This window comes from Durio zibethinus, chromosome 25, assembly GCF_047325235.1.
Source record: "Durio zibethinus cultivar Kanyao isolate XHJ-2024 chromosome 25, ASM4732523v1, whole genome shotgun sequence".
Taxonomy (NCBI): Eukaryota; Viridiplantae; Streptophyta; class Magnoliopsida; order Malvales; family Malvaceae; genus Durio; species Durio zibethinus.
Genome location: NC_143186.1, coordinates 19,624,291 through 19,642,451, shown reverse-complemented (window position 1 = coordinate 19,642,451; position 18,161 = coordinate 19,624,291). Strand labels below are relative to the sequence as shown.

The 18,161-nt window shown below is 31.0% G+C and overlaps 4 protein-coding genes across 5 annotated transcripts; 2 read left to right on the top strand and 2 right to left on the bottom strand.

Annotated features, from left to right (window-relative positions):
- Nucleotides 1-833: 833 nt before the first annotated feature.
- Nucleotides 834-4,888, top strand: LOC111275503 (meiotic recombination protein SPO11-1-like). 2 transcript variants are annotated; one of them, XM_089754463.1, is made up of 10 exons: nt 834-1,087; nt 1,870-2,438; nt 2,740-2,863; nt 2,951-2,982; nt 3,138-3,243; nt 3,435-3,555; nt 3,633-3,696; nt 3,800-3,905; nt 4,554-4,627; nt 4,741-4,888. In XM_089754463.1, exons 2-10 carry the CDS (start codon nt 2,434-2,436, stop codon nt 4,760-4,762), a joined length of 654 nt encoding a protein of 217 aa, XP_089610589.1. In that variant the 5' UTR covers nt 834-1,087; nt 1,870-2,433; the 3' UTR covers nt 4,763-4,888. The 2 variants fall into 2 exon arrangements, with proteins under 2 accessions (XP_089610589.1, XP_089610590.1); XM_089754464.1 differs by lacking the exon at nt 834-1,087 and having other exon boundaries at nt 1,637-1,943; nt 2,665-2,863.
- A 3,638-nt stretch (nt 4,889-8,526) lies between these two features.
- LOC149511773 (uncharacterized) lies at nt 8,527-9,675 on the bottom strand. Its single transcript, XM_089754816.1, has one exon. The coding sequence runs from the start codon at nt 9,477-9,479 to the stop codon at nt 8,688-8,690; it is 792 nt and encodes a 263-aa protein (XP_089610942.1). The 5' UTR covers nt 9,480-9,675; the 3' UTR covers nt 8,527-8,687.
- Nucleotides 9,676-11,442: 1,767 nt separating this feature from the next.
- Nucleotides 11,443-12,122, bottom strand: LOC111276423 (uncharacterized). The gene has a single exon (XM_022862153.2). The coding sequence runs from the start codon at nt 12,041-12,043 to the stop codon at nt 11,681-11,683; it is 363 nt and encodes a 120-aa protein (XP_022717888.1). The 5' UTR covers nt 12,044-12,122; the 3' UTR covers nt 11,443-11,680.
- Nucleotides 12,123-14,125: 2,003 nt separating this feature from the next.
- Nucleotides 14,126-17,501, top strand: TIM50 (Haloacid dehalogenase-like hydrolase (HAD) superfamily protein). The gene is made up of 10 exons (XM_022861017.2): nt 14,126-14,543; nt 14,678-14,769; nt 15,306-15,342; nt 15,687-15,748; nt 15,877-15,990; nt 16,132-16,236; nt 16,339-16,437; nt 16,597-16,753; nt 16,948-17,050; nt 17,197-17,501. The coding sequence occupies exons 1-10, from the start codon at nt 14,243-14,245 to the stop codon at nt 17,240-17,242; spliced, it is 1,116 nt and encodes a 371-aa protein (XP_022716752.1). The 5' UTR covers nt 14,126-14,242; the 3' UTR covers nt 17,243-17,501.
- Nucleotides 17,502-18,161: the final 660 nt, after the last annotated feature.

The following is an 18,161-nucleotide window of genomic DNA, read 5'->3' as shown; positions in this document are numbered from 1 at the left end:
TCATAGACAATGAAAATAGTAAGACAAAGATGCAGCAGGAAGGTTCTCGAAAGACAGAATGAGATATCCTTTTGTGCTTTTAGCTAAAAACTTAGCATTGATTGAAGGGATAGATATCCTTTAGTAGTCCGGGATATTCGTATATTTTTGTCATATAAAATTTTGAAATTTATATATTTATCTTTTATTTTATATGAAAATTTTTGCTAACATGAAAATATTAAATATATTTTTTTGATTTTGTTAAATTTATATATAATAATTATTAAAATTTTAAATTATATCATTTTCATCTTTTTTTTATATTATATTCATATTGTGTTATCAGGTTATATTTTAAATTATCTAATCTATTCTTTTTAGTATTTTTTTTCTTTTTTTTTTTTTAATTTTCCTCTCCATAAAATTTTTTCATTTAAAGATGATTTCTATTTAGGATAATGTACCAAATATATATATTTTTTTCTTAAAAAGTTTCCGTTTGATTAATACTTTTACTATTTATTTTTTACTTCTTTCTTTCAATTATTTTTTTTTACAACGATAAAAATAAATAGTAAAAATATAAAAAAAAGAAACAAATATTTCTGGCCAAAAAAAAAAAAAAAACAAATATACGAATATTTAGTTGAAAATCAAATCTATTAATAAGCGCTGAAGCCCAATTAGTTACAAACTGACCTAGGCGAAGGCCCAAAATTTTATAAATGAGCCCAGATTATGACCCAGATGAAGCCCAAAACAGAATTAACTTCGGCTCGATCCGAGTACAAAACGGAATTTACTATTATAAAAACTCCGATTTTTGAAATAGCAGAAAAATAAAAAAAAAATGGAGGGAAATCGCTCGAGCACTCCTCGAGCGATCTGCTAAGAAAAATCAAAGGTTTTCGTAGTGAAATCTACAATGAAGTGTCCAATTTTGAAAATGTATTGATTCTTTTTTTGTTAAATTTCTCTGAAGATTAAAGTTTTCTTTCTTTGCAGAGTTTACGATTTGGATCTTGGAGAATTTGAGCAAAGGACAATCTCCGATGATTTTCATCCAACGGTTCAGAATCCACTGCACCAATCTTGATTCAAATTGGTTCAAAATAAGTTTTACGCCTTTTCTCTCCTTAAATTTATGTTTTTTTTTTTCTCTTCTCTTTGTATGCGATTTTAATCTGAGATTTAATGAGAAATATTTTTGAATTTATTTAATATATTTTTTAAAATTTTGAATTTATGCTTTTTAGAGGTGTTAACAAACAGAGCATCCCACGAACTGGTGGTGATGATTTTTGTTCATTTACGTTTATTTATTAAGTTTAACAAACTTGAAGAGCATTTTTATGTTAGTTTATTAAATAAATTGAATATAATTTATTTGATTCATTTATATTCATGAATAAATTAATTTAAAATTTATTTAAAACTTATTTGTTTATTGATTATTTGTTATTCGTTTATAATAATATTAATAAAATTATATTTTTATCCTTTACTCTAATTTTATTTTAGAGTTTATTTTTATTTGTTTACATTCGTTTTTGTTCGTTCAGGATTTAATTATTTAAATTTGTTTGATTATGATTTATTTATTATTTATAAATATAATCATTTATATATATTTATGAAAATGTTAGTTTAATATTCAAGAACGAGCTCTTTAATTGAATTGAATTGAATACAAACCAAATGTGAATATTTTATCACTTAAATGAATTAAACTTGAATAAAACAATTTTTTTATCGAATAAGAACCAAGCCTGAATACGTCTAAAAATAAATGAACAAACTAAGGTTCATTCATTTACAGCCCTAATCCTTTTGAAAACTAAAGAATGTTGAATGCATTATGATTTATGAGTATTGGGTTGAATGCAGATGTTACAGTTCTAATAAGCCCAAAGGACATGAAATTCTTACATTTCAAATGGAAAGCCATGTCCATAGAATTGGTAATTAAGCTAAAATTACTACCATTCCATTAGGATTGCATTCTTTTTTGTGGATGTGATAATCCTGTTAGTGTTTTGAATTCCCAAGTGGGAAAATTTTTACTGGTTGGTTGAATGAATCTCTTTCAGATTTGTTGTTGAGGGTGTTACTGATAGTGCAGCAGCTTCTTCAAGAAAACAAACATGGGTCAAAGAGAGATATATATTACATGCATCCGTCAGTGTTTTCGGGTCCATTCTAGTTATTTTGTTGAAACAGTTGCTTGCTAGAAGCAGAGGACAGTGACTTGTTTACTCAATGTTCTTACTGTTCTACTGTGCATGTAGTACTGATGAAGATCAAACTTCTGTTTTAGATAAACTTTTCTAATTTAAAGATTTCATACTCTTTTTTGGGGTTGGTTCATGTATTGTGATGCAGATCAGTCGGTTGTAGATAGAGCAATTAATGATATATGCATCCTTCTGCAATGCAGTTGACACAATCTAAATGTGGTTGGTATTTGGTAACTTATACTGTTAATAAGGACTGTGGTTTGGGTAAAACATGTGGTAGAAGTTTGAATAATTCTAATCCAAGGCATCACATTCCAGAGTTGACTTTCTTCGCTTTGTTGTTGTTCATAAAAAAAAAAAATTAAAAATTAGCTCTGGGACTGTCACATATGAGCTAGAAGTCGAGTGTCATCAGATTTAATCTTCCTTTGATTACTACATGCAGATCTTTTTAGCGTTGCCCAATACATACTAGGTGTGGAGAAAGAATCAGGTAAATTCTTTTTTGAAATAATCACAGTTTACCTGAAATGAAGGTCAAAATGTTATACACCAAATCTTCATTGTTGAATGGTTGGCATGAGGTGTTCCAGCGTTTAGAAAATAACCAGTTTTGCAGCAAAAACTGTTGCATTGTCATCACAGTAAGCACAAACTTAGCTCAACATCACCTTTATTTAAATTGTTTAATGTTTGCCTTAATTTTTATTACAATTCTTTTTCCTTTTCAGGGAAGAGGCTATCTTGATGTTCCCACAAGAAGGTGAAGGAAAGGAAAAAAAATAGAAAAAGAAATTCCTAAATATTTGGAAGGAAACAGGAATTAGAAGTCTTTGTGTAGCAATATATGCCAGTCTGATGCTTCTAGAGTTTATCTTTCTGCCCTTGTTTAACTATAGAGACATCTTACCCTTTCAGGTTTTCGCGACTCCTTGTTGACATGTTACGTCTGTCTGTCTATTGCTTGGTAGATTGCGATCCATATGGCTTTGACATCCTGGCTACTTACCGGTTTGGTTCTATGGTTAGACTTCTTGATTGCCTAGTATGTTTTTACCTGTTGTCCTCAAAACCTCTACTCTAGCACAAGTAGATTAATTTTGAGGCTGTGAATGCCTTTAATTTAGTCATTCAACATTATGACATGAATCCTTTCCTTTTTCCACCCTATTGAATCTGCTTCTTATTGGGCAAAAAAAAAACCCTGCTTCTTAGCAAATGGCCTATGATGCCAAATTTCTACGAGTCCCCCAGACCCAATGGCTTGGAGCTTTTCCATCAGACTCTGAGAACTATGATCTTCCTCAGCATTGTCTCCTGCCTTTGACAACAGAAGGTGATACAGTACTGACAATGGCATCCTCATAATACTTTTTCTCTAGTTTGTTTTAAGATTCCAGCATTTCCTGGCAGACAAAAGGAAAACTGAAGCCATGTTACTGAGATGTTACCTTCACCAAAAGGCGCCAGACTGGAGGTAGAATTCCCTGACAGCTTTATCTTAAGACATTCATCTATGATTTCTAACTGATATGGATTGAAAAATGGTGCCTCTCTTTTGCTCTTCTTCCTTGTTGAAGGTCGGAACAGCTGATGCTGCAAAGAGGAGTGAAATTTGAGATCAAAGCATTATCAGTTCACTCACTTTCCTTCTTGTCAGAGCTATATATTCCATCAAAGATTCAGGCAAGAACACATAACTGTCACGTATGATAGTTGGTAACTACATTTAACCATAAAGGGGCCAATGGCAATAACATTGACAATAAAATGCTATACTAAGTAAAGACTACTCGAAACAGAGTTATGCTTTGAACTGAAGGGTATGCCATTAGCATTCAATTCAATTATAATCTTTATTGATTTTCTTGACCCTAATTCTTCCAAATTGCATAAGTAATCATTAATATTTTCTTTTAAAGTATTCTTTTTATAATTAGTTTTTTGAATTGAATGCCAAGAAATCAGGAACCTTTTTTAGCTCAATTTGGGTTGAATATTATAGAACAAATTGCATATAGTTTTAGGAAATTTTGTTTACATATGGAAGAAAAAAATCCATTTTTATTACTTGCCTTATTTGATTAATCTTGTCCTCTCTCATATATACTAATCTAATTTTCCTACAAACTGATCAATTAACAACAAAAACTCCTTTTTGTTTTTTTTCATTCCTTTGTCCAAGGAATTTCATGAAAAAATTGCTTCAATGGAATCCCAAGCAGAAATGGTAGATGGGTTTTTTTTTTTTTAATTTTTTTTAATATTATTCTTATACATTTTCCACCACTTTTTCTAAACCTATTTCATTTTCTTGGATTTTCTTTCCTTCAGACTTGTGTATTGAAAGTGAATATCAATTGTGAATCATGCAGAAAGAAGGTGATGGACGTGTTGCAAAATCTGTGGTAATTATTTCCCATCTCAATTAATAAATTGTAGTAATGAAAACCATTTTTTTTCTTGGAAAAGGAGTTCCAAGAAAGTGACAGTTTTCCTTTTTTTTTTTTTGTTAATACAGGGGTATATTCTGTTGTTATTGATGCAGAGAAAGGGACGGTAAAAGTTTCAGGCAAAGTAAATCCATATATAATTTTGCAGGTATTTGAACAATATGGGAAACATGTAGAGGAATCTTGTATTAAGTTTGATGGGGAGGTGAGGGAGCCAATATGACTATCATGGAGGAAATGAGTACATTCCTTATGGCTCAGCTCACCCATATCCACCCCTTAGGGAGATGAATCCTGAATGGTGCAAAATAATGTAAAAGGTGTTATACTAAGCCTTGCAAGACCTAGGTTTCTTAATTTGCTCTTGGAACATACAGTATACAACAATGATGCAATTTGATTTGGTTTTGAATTTAAATTTATGTTTGGTTACTGTTTCCTTGAGTTTTCATTATAAAAGATAAGGATTTTTAGTAATGATATTGAAAGTTTAATGTGTGATTTGGGGGAAATAAGCAAGAAAAAGGAAAGATGTAAATGCCAATAAATGTCAAGATTGAATAGATGTGCTCAGTTTAATGTGCTTAATTCTATGTGATCTCAGTCTTGCTTGTTATGTGTACATAACATATATAGACAACTTTAAGAGGCATCAAAGTTGCAAATTAGTGCAGAAGAACACATCACTTAATAAGACAGATGTTTACACATAGCTTTATCATTAGATTCTTGTTTGTATCTACTGGAGGATGGAAGAAGTAGTTAGAGATAGCAACGCATAGGGTCGGGACGAGTTTTTATTAATCTTAAATATGATCCAATTTTATAAATTTAGCACTCGAATCTGATCTGATCCAATATTAAAATATTATTTTTATATCCAAATTCGACTTGATTGTAAATATTTAAATTTGGAACTGATCTAATTCGACTTAAAATTAATAAAATATGAATTTTTTAATATAAAATATTATTTAATATTATTTTTAAATATAAATGTAAGATTAAATAAATATAAAAATATATAAATATAAAATTAAATAAATAATAAAAAAATATAAATAGAAGGTTGAGTCGGAGCGAATTTTTATAAAATCGGATTTTTATTTTTTTTTAAAAAAAATCCGATATGATTTAAAACCTAATTTAAAAAAGAAAAAAAGATCTTACAAGACCGGATTGTGTATTAACCTAGGATAAGGGTTGGTTTGTTAACCCTAGAAGTAATCCTAGACTCTATTAGCACTTGTACAGCCCGTACGGATTTGATATTGCCCAGTTTTTTCCTTGTGCGATAAGGAAACAAGAAAGATCTGGTATTGAGTTGTATTTGGGAATTTGAATATGATCAAAGAAAAGTGGCAAAAAATTGTTGAATAGCCCCTTTATGGAAGAGTGTATAAAGCATATGAGACATGAAGCTTTGTTTTCTATTAGGTAGACTTTTTCCTAAATGAAAGTAAATTATTGATCTGAAATATCTCTAACGTATATGTTCTGATACATCTTTTGCACCTTTTCTATCGGTTCATTGGAATAGGTTAAAGTTTGCTTGGCCACTACTCCATTGATTTGAAGCTTGAGACCCTACTTATAATTGATTAGGCATGCATTGCATTAGTCCAATTATTTGCACATTCTTCAGTCATTGTCTTTCTTAACTTTCTGGCAGGTTCATACACCTCCAAATGCTTAGTTGCATTCAACCAAAATAATTTCTATGCCATTATCACTCAAGGACACTGCTAGCTAATGGTTTGCTCCATGCTTCACGTGTATGGCTCATGTCGGCACCTGAATCCAGATGGAAAGTGAGAAATGCTGAATTTAACACCCTACCAGCTGAAAACCCTCACATCTGTTTCTTTCAGTGATCTGCAGTGTTCCAAACAAAGGGTTAACGTTTTTTCAGGTTCAAATCTTCTGTTTTAGCTTGAAGATTGGTAAAGTTGATCATTATTAATGAGAACAAAGTTGGGTCACTCTCCCTCATAAGTCCAACCAAAGAAGAGGGGTCCTTTCTAGATCTTTCACAGCCACTGATACTGATTGTGTGAATAAAAACATGTTCATTCATTTTTGACATTGATTTTACATTGAAGAGGACCCCAGGTGGAGATTAGGCTGTAAATCCACACAGGGAGACTGAAAATGAAAGCTCCTCAGTTTCTAGCCGCATAGCTGCAACGGGACCATGGATGCTTTGGTCCCTTCAACTGATTACAAATTTCAGCTATGAAAAAAAAAAAATTTTGTGTCTTTTTGCTGTAACAATTTATTTTTTAGCTTTGAACTTGTATTGTTCTTCATTAGATTTTTTCCTATGCCTATGAGATGGCAATTTGCAGGATCAAGATTAAGACATAAATCATTGATTCCATGGCATGATCATTTCTGCTACTGTGAAACAGCATGTTGGCAGAATATGCACCCACATCAAGTTCCAAGCTTTTCATTGGATCCAAAAGAGTTGCCTCATGGTATTATTGGCAATTTTGAAACCCTGGTAATCAGGAACTGAAAGAGGATATGTCAATGCTGATCAGAGATGACAATTGTCAGCTTTAATGGGTTCAAAGCAGCAGCCTAGCAATTAGCCTAAAACAGTACTACTATTGTTGTGGGAATTCTTAGCTGGATTTCATTTCTATGTTTAAGGGTAATGAATCCTGTTGTAAGATGAATTGAAACTATGCCATCATGTTTCTTCCCCACATTATGTACAAGGTCGGACTTGAGTAAAATTATGATAAAAAACAATGATAAGTAGTTCTACTCATAGACAACTCTTTTTTGAAGGGTAAGACAATTTTCAGAAAAATTGCTTTATTTTTTGTTAACTAGTAAGTTATTTTCCATTGGTCAGTTCGTTTTCTGTCAAATGAATACCTGAAAATGCAGAAATTATTTTTTGAAAGTAATTTTCTGTGAAACAAATGAAGCCTTAGTCAATTATTTCGTTCTAAGTTACTTGACCGCAAAGCTATAAAGATTTCTGATACATGTTAGGTGTATAGCAGGACAGAACAAGCATTGAATCCAGAATTATGAGCAGAATTATATGAATGATCAAAGTTACAAACTTAAAACTGACATTTATCTAAATGCAATCATAAAAATCTTAAAGCTGTCAAATGGAGATTGTTCATTAGACTAATTAACCCTATTAGTCTGGTAGTGTGTGAGTGCTGATAATGATGAAACTTAATCCACAATTTTTCTTCTATGTAATGTACTTTTATAATTTGTCTATTTTCCAAAAGAAATTCACAAATCAGGTGAGGAAGTATCCCAAGTGTTGAAATCTTAATCTCTCTTACAAAAGCAAAACAAAATCAACAAAGCAATCAATTAATTTACCCTTGTCTGAAAGTGAAGGAAATCTACAGCTAGCACAGTGCTTTTTGATAATCAAAGCTAATCCTAATTGCCATCATTTTCACAGGGTCCTTTCTTTAATATCATTTAAATGCTTAAAATAGAAAATTTTGAAAAGACCTGATATCTGATATAACCATATGATGCATAGAGGATTGGGGTATTCCCCCTCATATTTTCTTTGTCATCATCGATGTGTCTCAATAGGTTACTTCTGATTGGTTGATTTGTTAGCAATCAGATTCTGAACCAGTTCATGATCTGGCTCCTGCCACCATGAATTTTTGTTTCTGTTTAAAAGTTTGGATAGTAATTGTCAAATCAAATTACCCAGAAAAATTTAGATTATGAATATGCATCTGGTTCGGATCTTTATTAACACATTTCCTTGCAAATGGAGCATTAAAAGTTAAAACTTAAGGCTAAGAATGTATAACCAAACACATAATTTACATGCAACTGCAGTCTCAATCCCCTGAAAGAACCAGAAATTTTACTACACTAGCAATTCTGTACAGAATATAGTCTATAGGAGAAACAGAAGGCAAAAAATTTACTAATATTAGATTATACAAACATGCAAATTAAGGAGATTCTGATGATTTTTATTTCTCTAGGAATCATCTCAGTATGATCCTTAAACCATGACTAATTGTTGTCGAGCTTCGATCCTTAATTCTTCTTTCATCTTTCTGATAAATTCATCAAACTTTTTGTTTAGCTCTTCTGTACTTAACACTCTATTTCCTTCAACTAATTCCACTTCTTCTTCATAATTTTCGCTTTCTTCTAAGTTTTGTACAAAAAAGTCATCATTTGACCCTTTTACCACTCCTTGAGCTTCTTCAGAGAAAGCAGCATTTTCTTCTTCTTCTTCTTCACTTGTCATCAAACCCCATTTTTCTCCTTCTTCTTCTTCCTCTTCCTCTTCCAGGGTGAAGTTTTCCATTGTTTTTTCTGCTGCAGCTAATTCTTCTTCCTCTTCTTCTATTCCTTCCATAACACTACTGTTTTTTAGTGCCTCAGCAGTGCTCTCCAAGGCAACTTCCATCTCCAACAATGGTGCTTGTGAATCCAAAACAATTGATTCAGATTGTGGAACATCTTCATAGCTCTTGAAAGACTGATCATCACTAAGATTATTCTTGGATGAAGGACTGATTAACCCCGAGTATTTTACAACAAAAACAAGCAGTCCATTGCAAAAAAGGAATATGCATTTCTTATCAATAGAATGGGTAAACAACTGGAAAGGAAGTGAATTATGGAAGTTGAAGTTAAAGGAATTGAGCAAAGAAAACCAATATGAATGAGAAAACAATAAGGAAAAAACAGAAACCGAAAGAAGCAACTTAGTCAGTTTTCCATGAAACTGAGATTTTATAAACTGACTCAAAGATTGCTGCTTCTGGTTTTCTGTTTGATCCATTTTTTGAACCTAAAAAAGGGTTTTGGAGTTTGAAATTGAACTTGGAATGGCTTGAAGTTGCAAGGATAATTGGTATGTCAAAGAAACAAAGGGGCTTGGCCTTTTTATAGAGGAATCAAACTGATTTGATTTACATGAAATGAGGGTTGATTTTCCAAAAGAACCCTTGTTTTGCATGCAAATCATAGCCACAAAATATCCCTCAAACTGAAGTCTTAAGGCAAGCAAACCAAACCTTTAAGATTTATCTGATTTGCATCAAATTTCAGGTTGCCATTTGGAAGGGGATTGAAATTTCCATTTACTTGACAATTGTAAACTTTCTCGCTGTCATCCCATTAGGTAAAGAGTTACCTTATTGCTTACCAATTTGACATTGACTGATTTATTTTTTTGGTACATGATTGAGAAAATTGGTCAGATGTGGCAATCAATGGCAAGTTGGGGACCAAAATCCATAAGAAGAAACAAAAAACGAGAGGTTCAAATTCAAATGAAAGTCTACATATGGAGTAATGGGATGAATTCAGGGTCACAGCATTCATTTCAATCTAACCATTTATAAAAAAGAAGTCAACAGTTCTTTTTTATTTTTCTTATCCCATCTTCTCTTTTTCCCCAAAACAGACACTATATCTTGCTCATGATACCTTTCTTCTACTTTTGGGTGTTTTGGATGAATCCATATGACAAACTTTAATACCATTTTTCTGTCTTCTTTTGATTTTTTTTTAAAATTTTTTTTAGTTAGATGGGTAATAAAACATCTAAAATTTCATCATTGGTAAATAAATTCTAATAAAACATATGAAATTGCAAAATCATTGATGTTAATTTTACAACTACCAAATTCTGTCATTTTCTCATGATTAATGTTTTGAAAATAATTGTAAAATCCCAAAATTTACATCACTTGTATCATTTATAACACATGTGTTCACAACTTTCAGCCATGTTTCTTTGCTTTCTTTTTCATTGAAAGGGCCTCTTCTATGCCATGACTTTGTGTGCAATTATTTCTTGAAAGTAAAAAATCTTTAGACTAAATTATAAGATTGATTTTTCTTTCTTTTAACGTATTTCTCTTCAAACATATTCGTTAAATACACTCCATAATCTACTAAATAAAAAACCTTCCTTCATTTTCTCACCACGAATTCAAAGAGAACCTCAAATTTACGAGAAATTGATCGAATAAATTAAAAAAAGTAGACTTTACTTATCTGAGTTAGCTAAGAAATCAATGGTCCTAAAGAAGTATTTTCAATGATCATGTGTAGCACGGCTCCAAGCCATCCAAGTTCCAACTAACATTTGTTTCCAATTCCAAGCTTCACGAAATTCATTTTGTTTTCTTATGATTTTTTTCACTTTTTTTCTTTCTTTCTTTCTTTACTTTTTCTTGGCTTGCTTTGCACACATAACAGCAAACCTTTTAAAAAAGCTTTATGCACACTTTGATACCATCCCAATGTTCCCTCTGAAAGTGATGCAAAACCAGAATATCTTTTGATCAAGTTGTTGGTAATGGCAGACAAGGGAAAAAGGGTTGAGTTTCTTGTTAATTGGTTGTTATATGTGATCATTATCTTGTTCTAAACCTATCCGAAAACCCCTGTTTATTACCAACAGCAATTAATGATTTGATTGGAACACAAGTTTATTTAGTGTTAGGTAGCAATGAGAATTTGATTTCCAAAGGTAATAATTGGCTAATAATTAGTAGGTAAAAGATTTCTTATATCACAAGCAATTCAGAGGGTTAATTTGATCATATATAGGGTTCTAGAAATCACAACTCTTGGCTTGTAAAAGCATTGATTTAGATAAATTAGTAGTTTGAATTTTGTTTTTTTTTAGTTTTTTGAGTTAAAATTCGGCCAATTTGAACTTGAGATCTTCAGCCTTAAAACTGATTTCATTACTATTAAACTAACAGTTCATATAGCCAACTAGATTAAGATTAACAAAACCATAAGGAAAAGTTATAATTTAGGATGGCTTAGTGCTGGTAACATTTCAAACCCCTAATTAAACACATGATTTCTATACAAAAGCATGATTACTGCATAGTTACTACAAGTTTATTAGGACCTAATTACACATCTAAATCATCAAGCAATAGAAGATTTTGCCACTAAAGCATAGCTTTATGCAAAGACTTCCGAACAAGGGATGATTCATTATATAGTGGTAGCATCTCAAAGCTGATCAGGCCACAGAAATGCTCCCATGGCAAATGCTCTCTTCTCATCAAGAGTGCTGCCCTTGAAGCTGAATCCATATTCTTTCAGTAGCATATCCACCCTCCATTCTTCCATCTTCTCATAATCCGCCTTCGAGTATCGAGGATAATGAACTGGCATTTGGAAGCCATTTGGGTAGTCTTCCTTGTTGATTTTGATGCTGGCAACCCCTCCATTCATTTCCTTGCAACCTTTCAGATTTCCATGGACAAGCCCTTCATTATGGCATGCTACCGCTGCCTTGGAGTGAAAGTTACCGCCATCTGTGTGGCCGAAAACTTGAGTAAATGCAGAACTGAGAAGCCAATTCAGAGCCATCTTGAAGGAAATGTGGAGCAGCAAACTCAAAGCTTTACTGCAAACAAAGGCTGGTATTTATAGGACATAGAGCACACTCAATTATTTGCATCATTTATATCATGAAAGATGTACATGAGAAATATCTTTAGGACTCTATTATTAGGGTTCTTTAATTAATGCCATTTCCTGCAAGAAATTGCATGTATAGGCTGATCTGAGGGACACCTTGAAGGTCTGCATTAATGTGGTAGTTCTTAGTCGCTTTTGATCTTTGAAATTTCCAGCTTATGTTATGTTATATTGAAATTGCCAAATGGAGATACGTAGTTGTCATTGATGTGAAATATTCAAAGTTTTTCAAGTGATTTTCCTTTATAATTTTGATTTTAAGGTTCATAAATCAAGATTTGCTGCTAAATTAAGGAATATTAATGATCAAATATACCCCTAAAAGACATTGGATCATACTAATAAAATTACCATAACTAGTTTTGATCGAATGATGAACTTCTCATCATATAAAAAATTATTAGTAATGATTTTTTTAATAAAAATAAAATATTTAATAATATAAACTATTTCAGCAGCTTCAAATATAAAAAATTATATCAACAGGATCACCATCTATAACATTACATAAATTGATCATAAACACGATTTGAGATTTTATAATTTTTTAAAGCTTTTGATTTTGCAAGAAATGAAATGATCAAGTATGGGTCACTTGAGACTAAATTGCATGGCACTCAATGCTTGATGAATGTTTTGTGACTATGGCTCTTAATAATATTAAAGCAAATATTTATTTCACCACCAACTTCATCAACAACTATATAATTAATTGTCTTTGTCATCATATATAAAAATATATGTAATGTGCTTATCCAAGTTGAAACTATGATATCCAAATTTAGTGATACAATGACAATTGAGACCTGATTTTTTCTCCAATATTTAACAATTTATTTTCTAATATATAAAGAACTAATAATTAATTCAAGTCAATAAGATCCAATGGTGCTTAATTTGAAGTGGTAGCTTTAACAACATCAAGATTCTATCTCTGATTCTAGCAATGTTTAAGAGCTGATCTGATTCCCTTTATCTTTGCTTCAAAAGATAGTAATTTGAGTATTTGTATTATATAAAATATTAAAATTTTTATGTTTATATTATATTTTACTTAAAAATTATGTATTATAATTTGTATTGATATGAAAATATAAAATATATTTTTATTTTATCAAATGTATATATAATTATTGTTAAAATTTTAAATTGTATTATTTTTATATTATTTTTATATTGTATTATCGTATCATATTTTAAATTATTAGATCTAAATTAAGCTATCATAATTGAACATAATACCTACAATCAAATAAAAATAATTATAAAAAATTAAATTTTATAAATGTGTATTGATAAATAATATTTTACAAATTCAAGATACTTAATTGAAGGTGTACATTGGATTATACTTATGTTATAAATAAATTTATTTACGAATCATTTTAATTAAAATCGAGTCATAATCATAAATTTTTGGATTAGAACTCAACTCATGAATATGTTTTATAATTATAAAATTATTTTTTATTTAATTGTAATTTAAAATTCTATGAAAAAATATACAATATTAATATAAAAATATTTTTAATATTTTAATATAAAATTTAAATAAAATAAATCCAAATAGCTTTTAATGAACATATCACATCAACTTTAAAATAAATTATTTGAAATATTAATCCGACTCTAATTATAAATAAATAAAATACGATATTATCGCCATCATAATACAAGATTTTATCCTTTTAATTTTTTTAATACTTAAAGAAAAAATCATTTAAATTTACAGTAATATGTTTAAAAATTAATAATGATAATAATATGAAAATAACCGTTCTAAAATAATGAACAAAATTTGTTTTATATCATTACTATAGTTTAAAATTTTAGTTATAATTATTTATAAATTTAATAAAATTTAAAATATATATTTTATATTTTTAAATTGATATATAATAATTAATTTTTATATAAAATATAATATAAATATACGAATTAAAATATTTTACACGAATAGACAAATCGTTAAATTTAAGAAATACTAAAATCCCCGAGGGTATTTCATCACACTTTCGATCTGTAAAACCCTAAACGATTACTAAAACCTCAGTCAAGCAAGCCCCCAAATAAAAAAACCTAATAAAAATGTCTTCCATTATTCTTCGATCTCGAATAATTTCAAGTAATTGTAGTTCAAAGATCATTAATGGAAGGGTTTTAAGTTTAAGAGTGGTTTCTTCTTCTTCTTCTTCTTCTTCAAATCCTCCTAAAGAAACGATCATTCCTTCACAATCTATTCTCTCTGATCAATCTTCGCCGCCTCCTCCTCCGCCTGCGCCAGAAGCTGTCCCACAGGCTTCGGGAAGGAAAGCTTGGAGCTTTCTCAAGTACGGACTCATCGCATCTGTTACTGGAACTGTTGGCTATGCTGGTTATCTCTCTTATAGTAAGTCTTCTTTTTGTTTTTTTCCTTTAATAAAGTTTGGAATCATTTTCAATTTTATTTATAATCTTGTTTAAAATGTGGGTTTTTATATGATTAAAAATGTTTTTTTTTTTAAAATTTAATTTGATTTGCAGAGTGTTCATATGAGGAGGTAGATGAGAAGGCAAAGGCATTGCGGGCTGCTGCGGCTAATTATACTCGTAGTGAAGATGCATCTGCCATTGATGTAAGTCTGAGTATGTTTGGAAATTGGGTTTTTTTTTTTAAAAAAAAAAGAATTTTCTCATTATATTTCAGTTGTTTGAATGATGTCATGTTGCATATAACTGGTTTAGGTATTATTTGAGTAGCTTTCATATCAGTTTAGTGTGTTCTGGTGTCTTTTGTTTTACCATCTTGAACCATAGTTAAACAGAAGTAATAGTTAGCTGCATTGCTGTTTAAATAGTTGGTAGATTTTGCGACAAATTCTTTTTCAATCTGTAGGAAAACAATTTATCTGCTCACTTCAGTACATAATCATATAAGAGCCATCCATTGTTGGGCCGCACAGGTGATTCCTGTATGATTGGTGTCTGTGATGCAATGAATACATCAATATCAGTTTTGTGAGTATTTATATTAATGTGCTTATGAATATGGATGCGCATGTGTGGTGCTTTTGCTAAATCTTAATAATGTTATATAGCCATTGTTTAGTTGTTCCTATGAAAGAATCATATATTGAAGTGGTGATGTTTTGTTTTCCATAAATTTTTTCAGAAATATCAAGGCTTGCTTTACTCTGCTGCAATGACGGGTAAGGACATTATTATGTTTCTGTATCTCTTATTGCTTCTTTCTTTGTCCATAGCTACAATTTTCTCTACACTCTTTCTTCTGTATGTTAACCTAATCGCTAGAACAATATTTGCCTACAGGGAGTTAAGTTTTAATTTAATGTAAGCTTTTTTAGTTTAGTGTCTGGAAATGTTCCTTTAGAAAAATTGGGCTACTTCATTATAAATGGATTTGTTGAGCCAGCAAACAAAATTCATTACTTGGTGCTGATTGCTTTCTATGGACTTGGTCAACCATTGATTTGTTTACGTGTTCTGCTGTCACCCCCATTTGCTCATAGTTTATTTGATTGTGGCATTTCAGTTCCAGCTAAAGCACTTGAATCGTATCTGAATCTCAGGAGGTTTGTGGAAGAACATGTGCTGGTGAGTGCTGTTCTTCTTTTTCTTGTTTCTGGTTTTCTTGTATTTCCTGCCTATCTTTTGTTTTTCCTTTATATAGGCATTAAGTGCTTGTTTTCTTTATTTTCTTATACTTTTATCTTGCATTGCAGGAATTTACGGAACCAACCTCAGATAAGCTTCTTCCTGATTTGCATCCTCAAGAGCAGCATGTTTTCACACTTGTCCTAGATCTGAATGAGACATTACTTTATACAGATTGGAAGGTAAGAACTTGACTTAAAACTATTTTCCATTTTCCTTTATAAACCCTAAACTTTTTATTTTGGTTTTTTGATTATTGAAGTTCATGCTCAAATGTTTGGAATTTTTTTCTTTCTTTTTTTTTTCCTTTTTGGTTGGCAAAGCGAGAGAGAGGCTGGCGTACCTTCAAAAGACCTGGAGTAGATGCCTTTTTGGAACATCTGGCAAAGTTTTATGAAATTATTGTGTATTCTGACCAGATGAATATGGTAACTTGATCTTTTCCATTGTAACAACCGTTCTAAATACACAAGTATTTGATAATTGGTGTTGCCAGCAATATAATTATTTGTTTGTTTTGGCTTGTGCAGTATGTTGACCCTGTTTGCGAAAGGTTGGATCCTAACCATTATGTACGATTCAGGCTATCAAGGGGTGCTACTAAATATCAGAATGGCAAGCATTATAGAGTAAGTTATAGTTGATTACTTTTCTTTGAAGCATTTATGTTTTTGTTTTGCCCTCTTCAGTTTTCTGCTATACTAAGTGTATTAATCTATGAGACAGTGTCTTTAAGAGCAGCTACTTGAAAATGAATATTCTTGTTAACAAATAGTTCCTGTTGGTAGGATCTTTCAAAGCTTAACCGGGATCCAGCCAAGATTTTGTATGTGAGTGCTCATGCATTTGAATCTAGCCTTCAACCAGAAAATTGTGTCCCTATTAAGCCGTATAAGCTTGAGACAGATGATACAGCCCTTTTGGATCTTATTCCATTTCTTGAATGTAAGTCTTATGCTGTTTCCTTTCCGTTTGCTTGCTTCCTTTGTTCAAATTTCATATGGCATCTGTGTTAACTAGTGTAGTTGGTAGGGTCTATGGTTGATCCAAACGGTCTCACTTGATTAGAATTTTTTTATTTAGACGTTTGCTGTGTTCTTGTGTTGAGTGTAGTACCATCTGTTTTGGCTTGTCCGCAGATGTTGCCCGCAATAGTCCAGCTGATATCAGACAGGTATTACAATCTTATGAAAGAAAGGATATTGCGAAAGAGTTTCTCGAGCGTTCCAAAGAGTATCAGAGGTGAACTATCATCTTACCTTACTGTATTTTCAAATCTGTCTCAGATATGCTGTCTTTATACTTGATAACAACATTGATAAATGCCAATCACATACATATCGAAATATTGTTGAACTACATTTTGATTTGGCGCCATGATCACGCAGGCGAATGCAAGAACAGAGGCAGCAAGGTCGATTCTGGCGGCGCTGAGTACAGAGTTATGTATAGTTGATGGAATCAGAAGAATGTGAAAGACAGTATTGTTGAAGTTTGCAGTCTCCATTTTTCCCAGTAGGAAAGCCATTTTCTGATAATTTAAATGTCTGACAAATAAACTTATAGTTCTTTCCTTTTGCTGAGATGTAGGCAAGCTTCCAATATCTTAGATGGTTGATGAAATCAAAATTTTGACTACAGCTGATGTTAAGGTTATTCATTCTTGCAATATTCAGTCATTTTTCCACAACAATAGTCTTAGTCTACCTTGAACCTGAAGTGATTGACATGTTTAGCTCGATGTAATCCATGTCTCATGGTTTGGTCGGTCAACACGTCTTTGTCCTAACCAACGACTTTGACGTGTGAACTTCAGAGTTCACAACTTGGGTGTGAATCGTGGAAGTGGCTTTGCCGTCAAGACCCAACGTGACGGCAAAGCCAATCCGAAAGTGGATCCCACTTGGGGTTTTTTTTTTCCAATAATTCCTAAATAAAGATTCCATTGCTAAGGCTTCCATTTCAGATATCTACTTTTCCATAACATTAATAAATTTTAATGAGCATTGTTTTATTTACTTGGCATTATTCATTTTTTGTGGTAGATATGGTTATTAATTTTTAACTCCTTACATCATATATTGTCTATGTTTTGTTGGTGTTATTCAAATATATTAACATGTTCAAAGATTTTTAACTTTTCAAGGGTTAGGTAAAAAGTAAATATGGCAATTTTAAATACAAAAATATAATTTAAAAATTATATAAAATATATTAAAATGATAAAAAATTATGAGTTTGATTAAAATAAAAAAAAATATTGTATTTAATATATAAATACAAATTGTGATATATTAATTTTGACATTTTATGTATATTTGAAATGTAACAAATATAAAATAAATATATGAAT

Coding starts and splice junctions, on each gene's coding strand:
- LOC111275503 (XM_089754463.1), top strand. Junction 2,983..3,137: donor CTTGATGTTCCCACAAGAAG/GTGAAGGAAAGG, acceptor TTACCCTTTCAG/GTTTTCGCGACTCCTTGTTG. Junction 4,628..4,740: donor GACGTGTTGCAAAATCTGTG/GTAATTATTTCC, acceptor TTGTTAATACAG/GGGTATATTCTGTTGTTATT.
- LOC149511773 (XM_089754816.1), bottom strand. CDS start 9,479: ATGGATCAAACAGAAAACCAGAAGCAGCAATCTTTGAGTCAGTTTATA.
- LOC111276423 (XM_022862153.2), bottom strand. CDS start 12,043: ATGGCTCTGAATTGGCTTCTCAGTTCTGCATTTACTCAAGTTTTCGGC.
- TIM50 (XM_022861017.2), top strand. CDS start 14,243: ATGTCTTCCATTATTCTTCGATCTCGAATAATTTCAAGTAATTGTAGT. Junction 14,544..14,677: donor TGCTGGTTATCTCTCTTATA/GTAAGTCTTCTT, acceptor TTTGATTTGCAG/AGTGTTCATATGAGGAGGTA. Junction 16,754..16,947: donor TCTTATTCCATTTCTTGAAT/GTAAGTCTTATG, acceptor GCTTGTCCGCAG/ATGTTGCCCGCAATAGTCCA.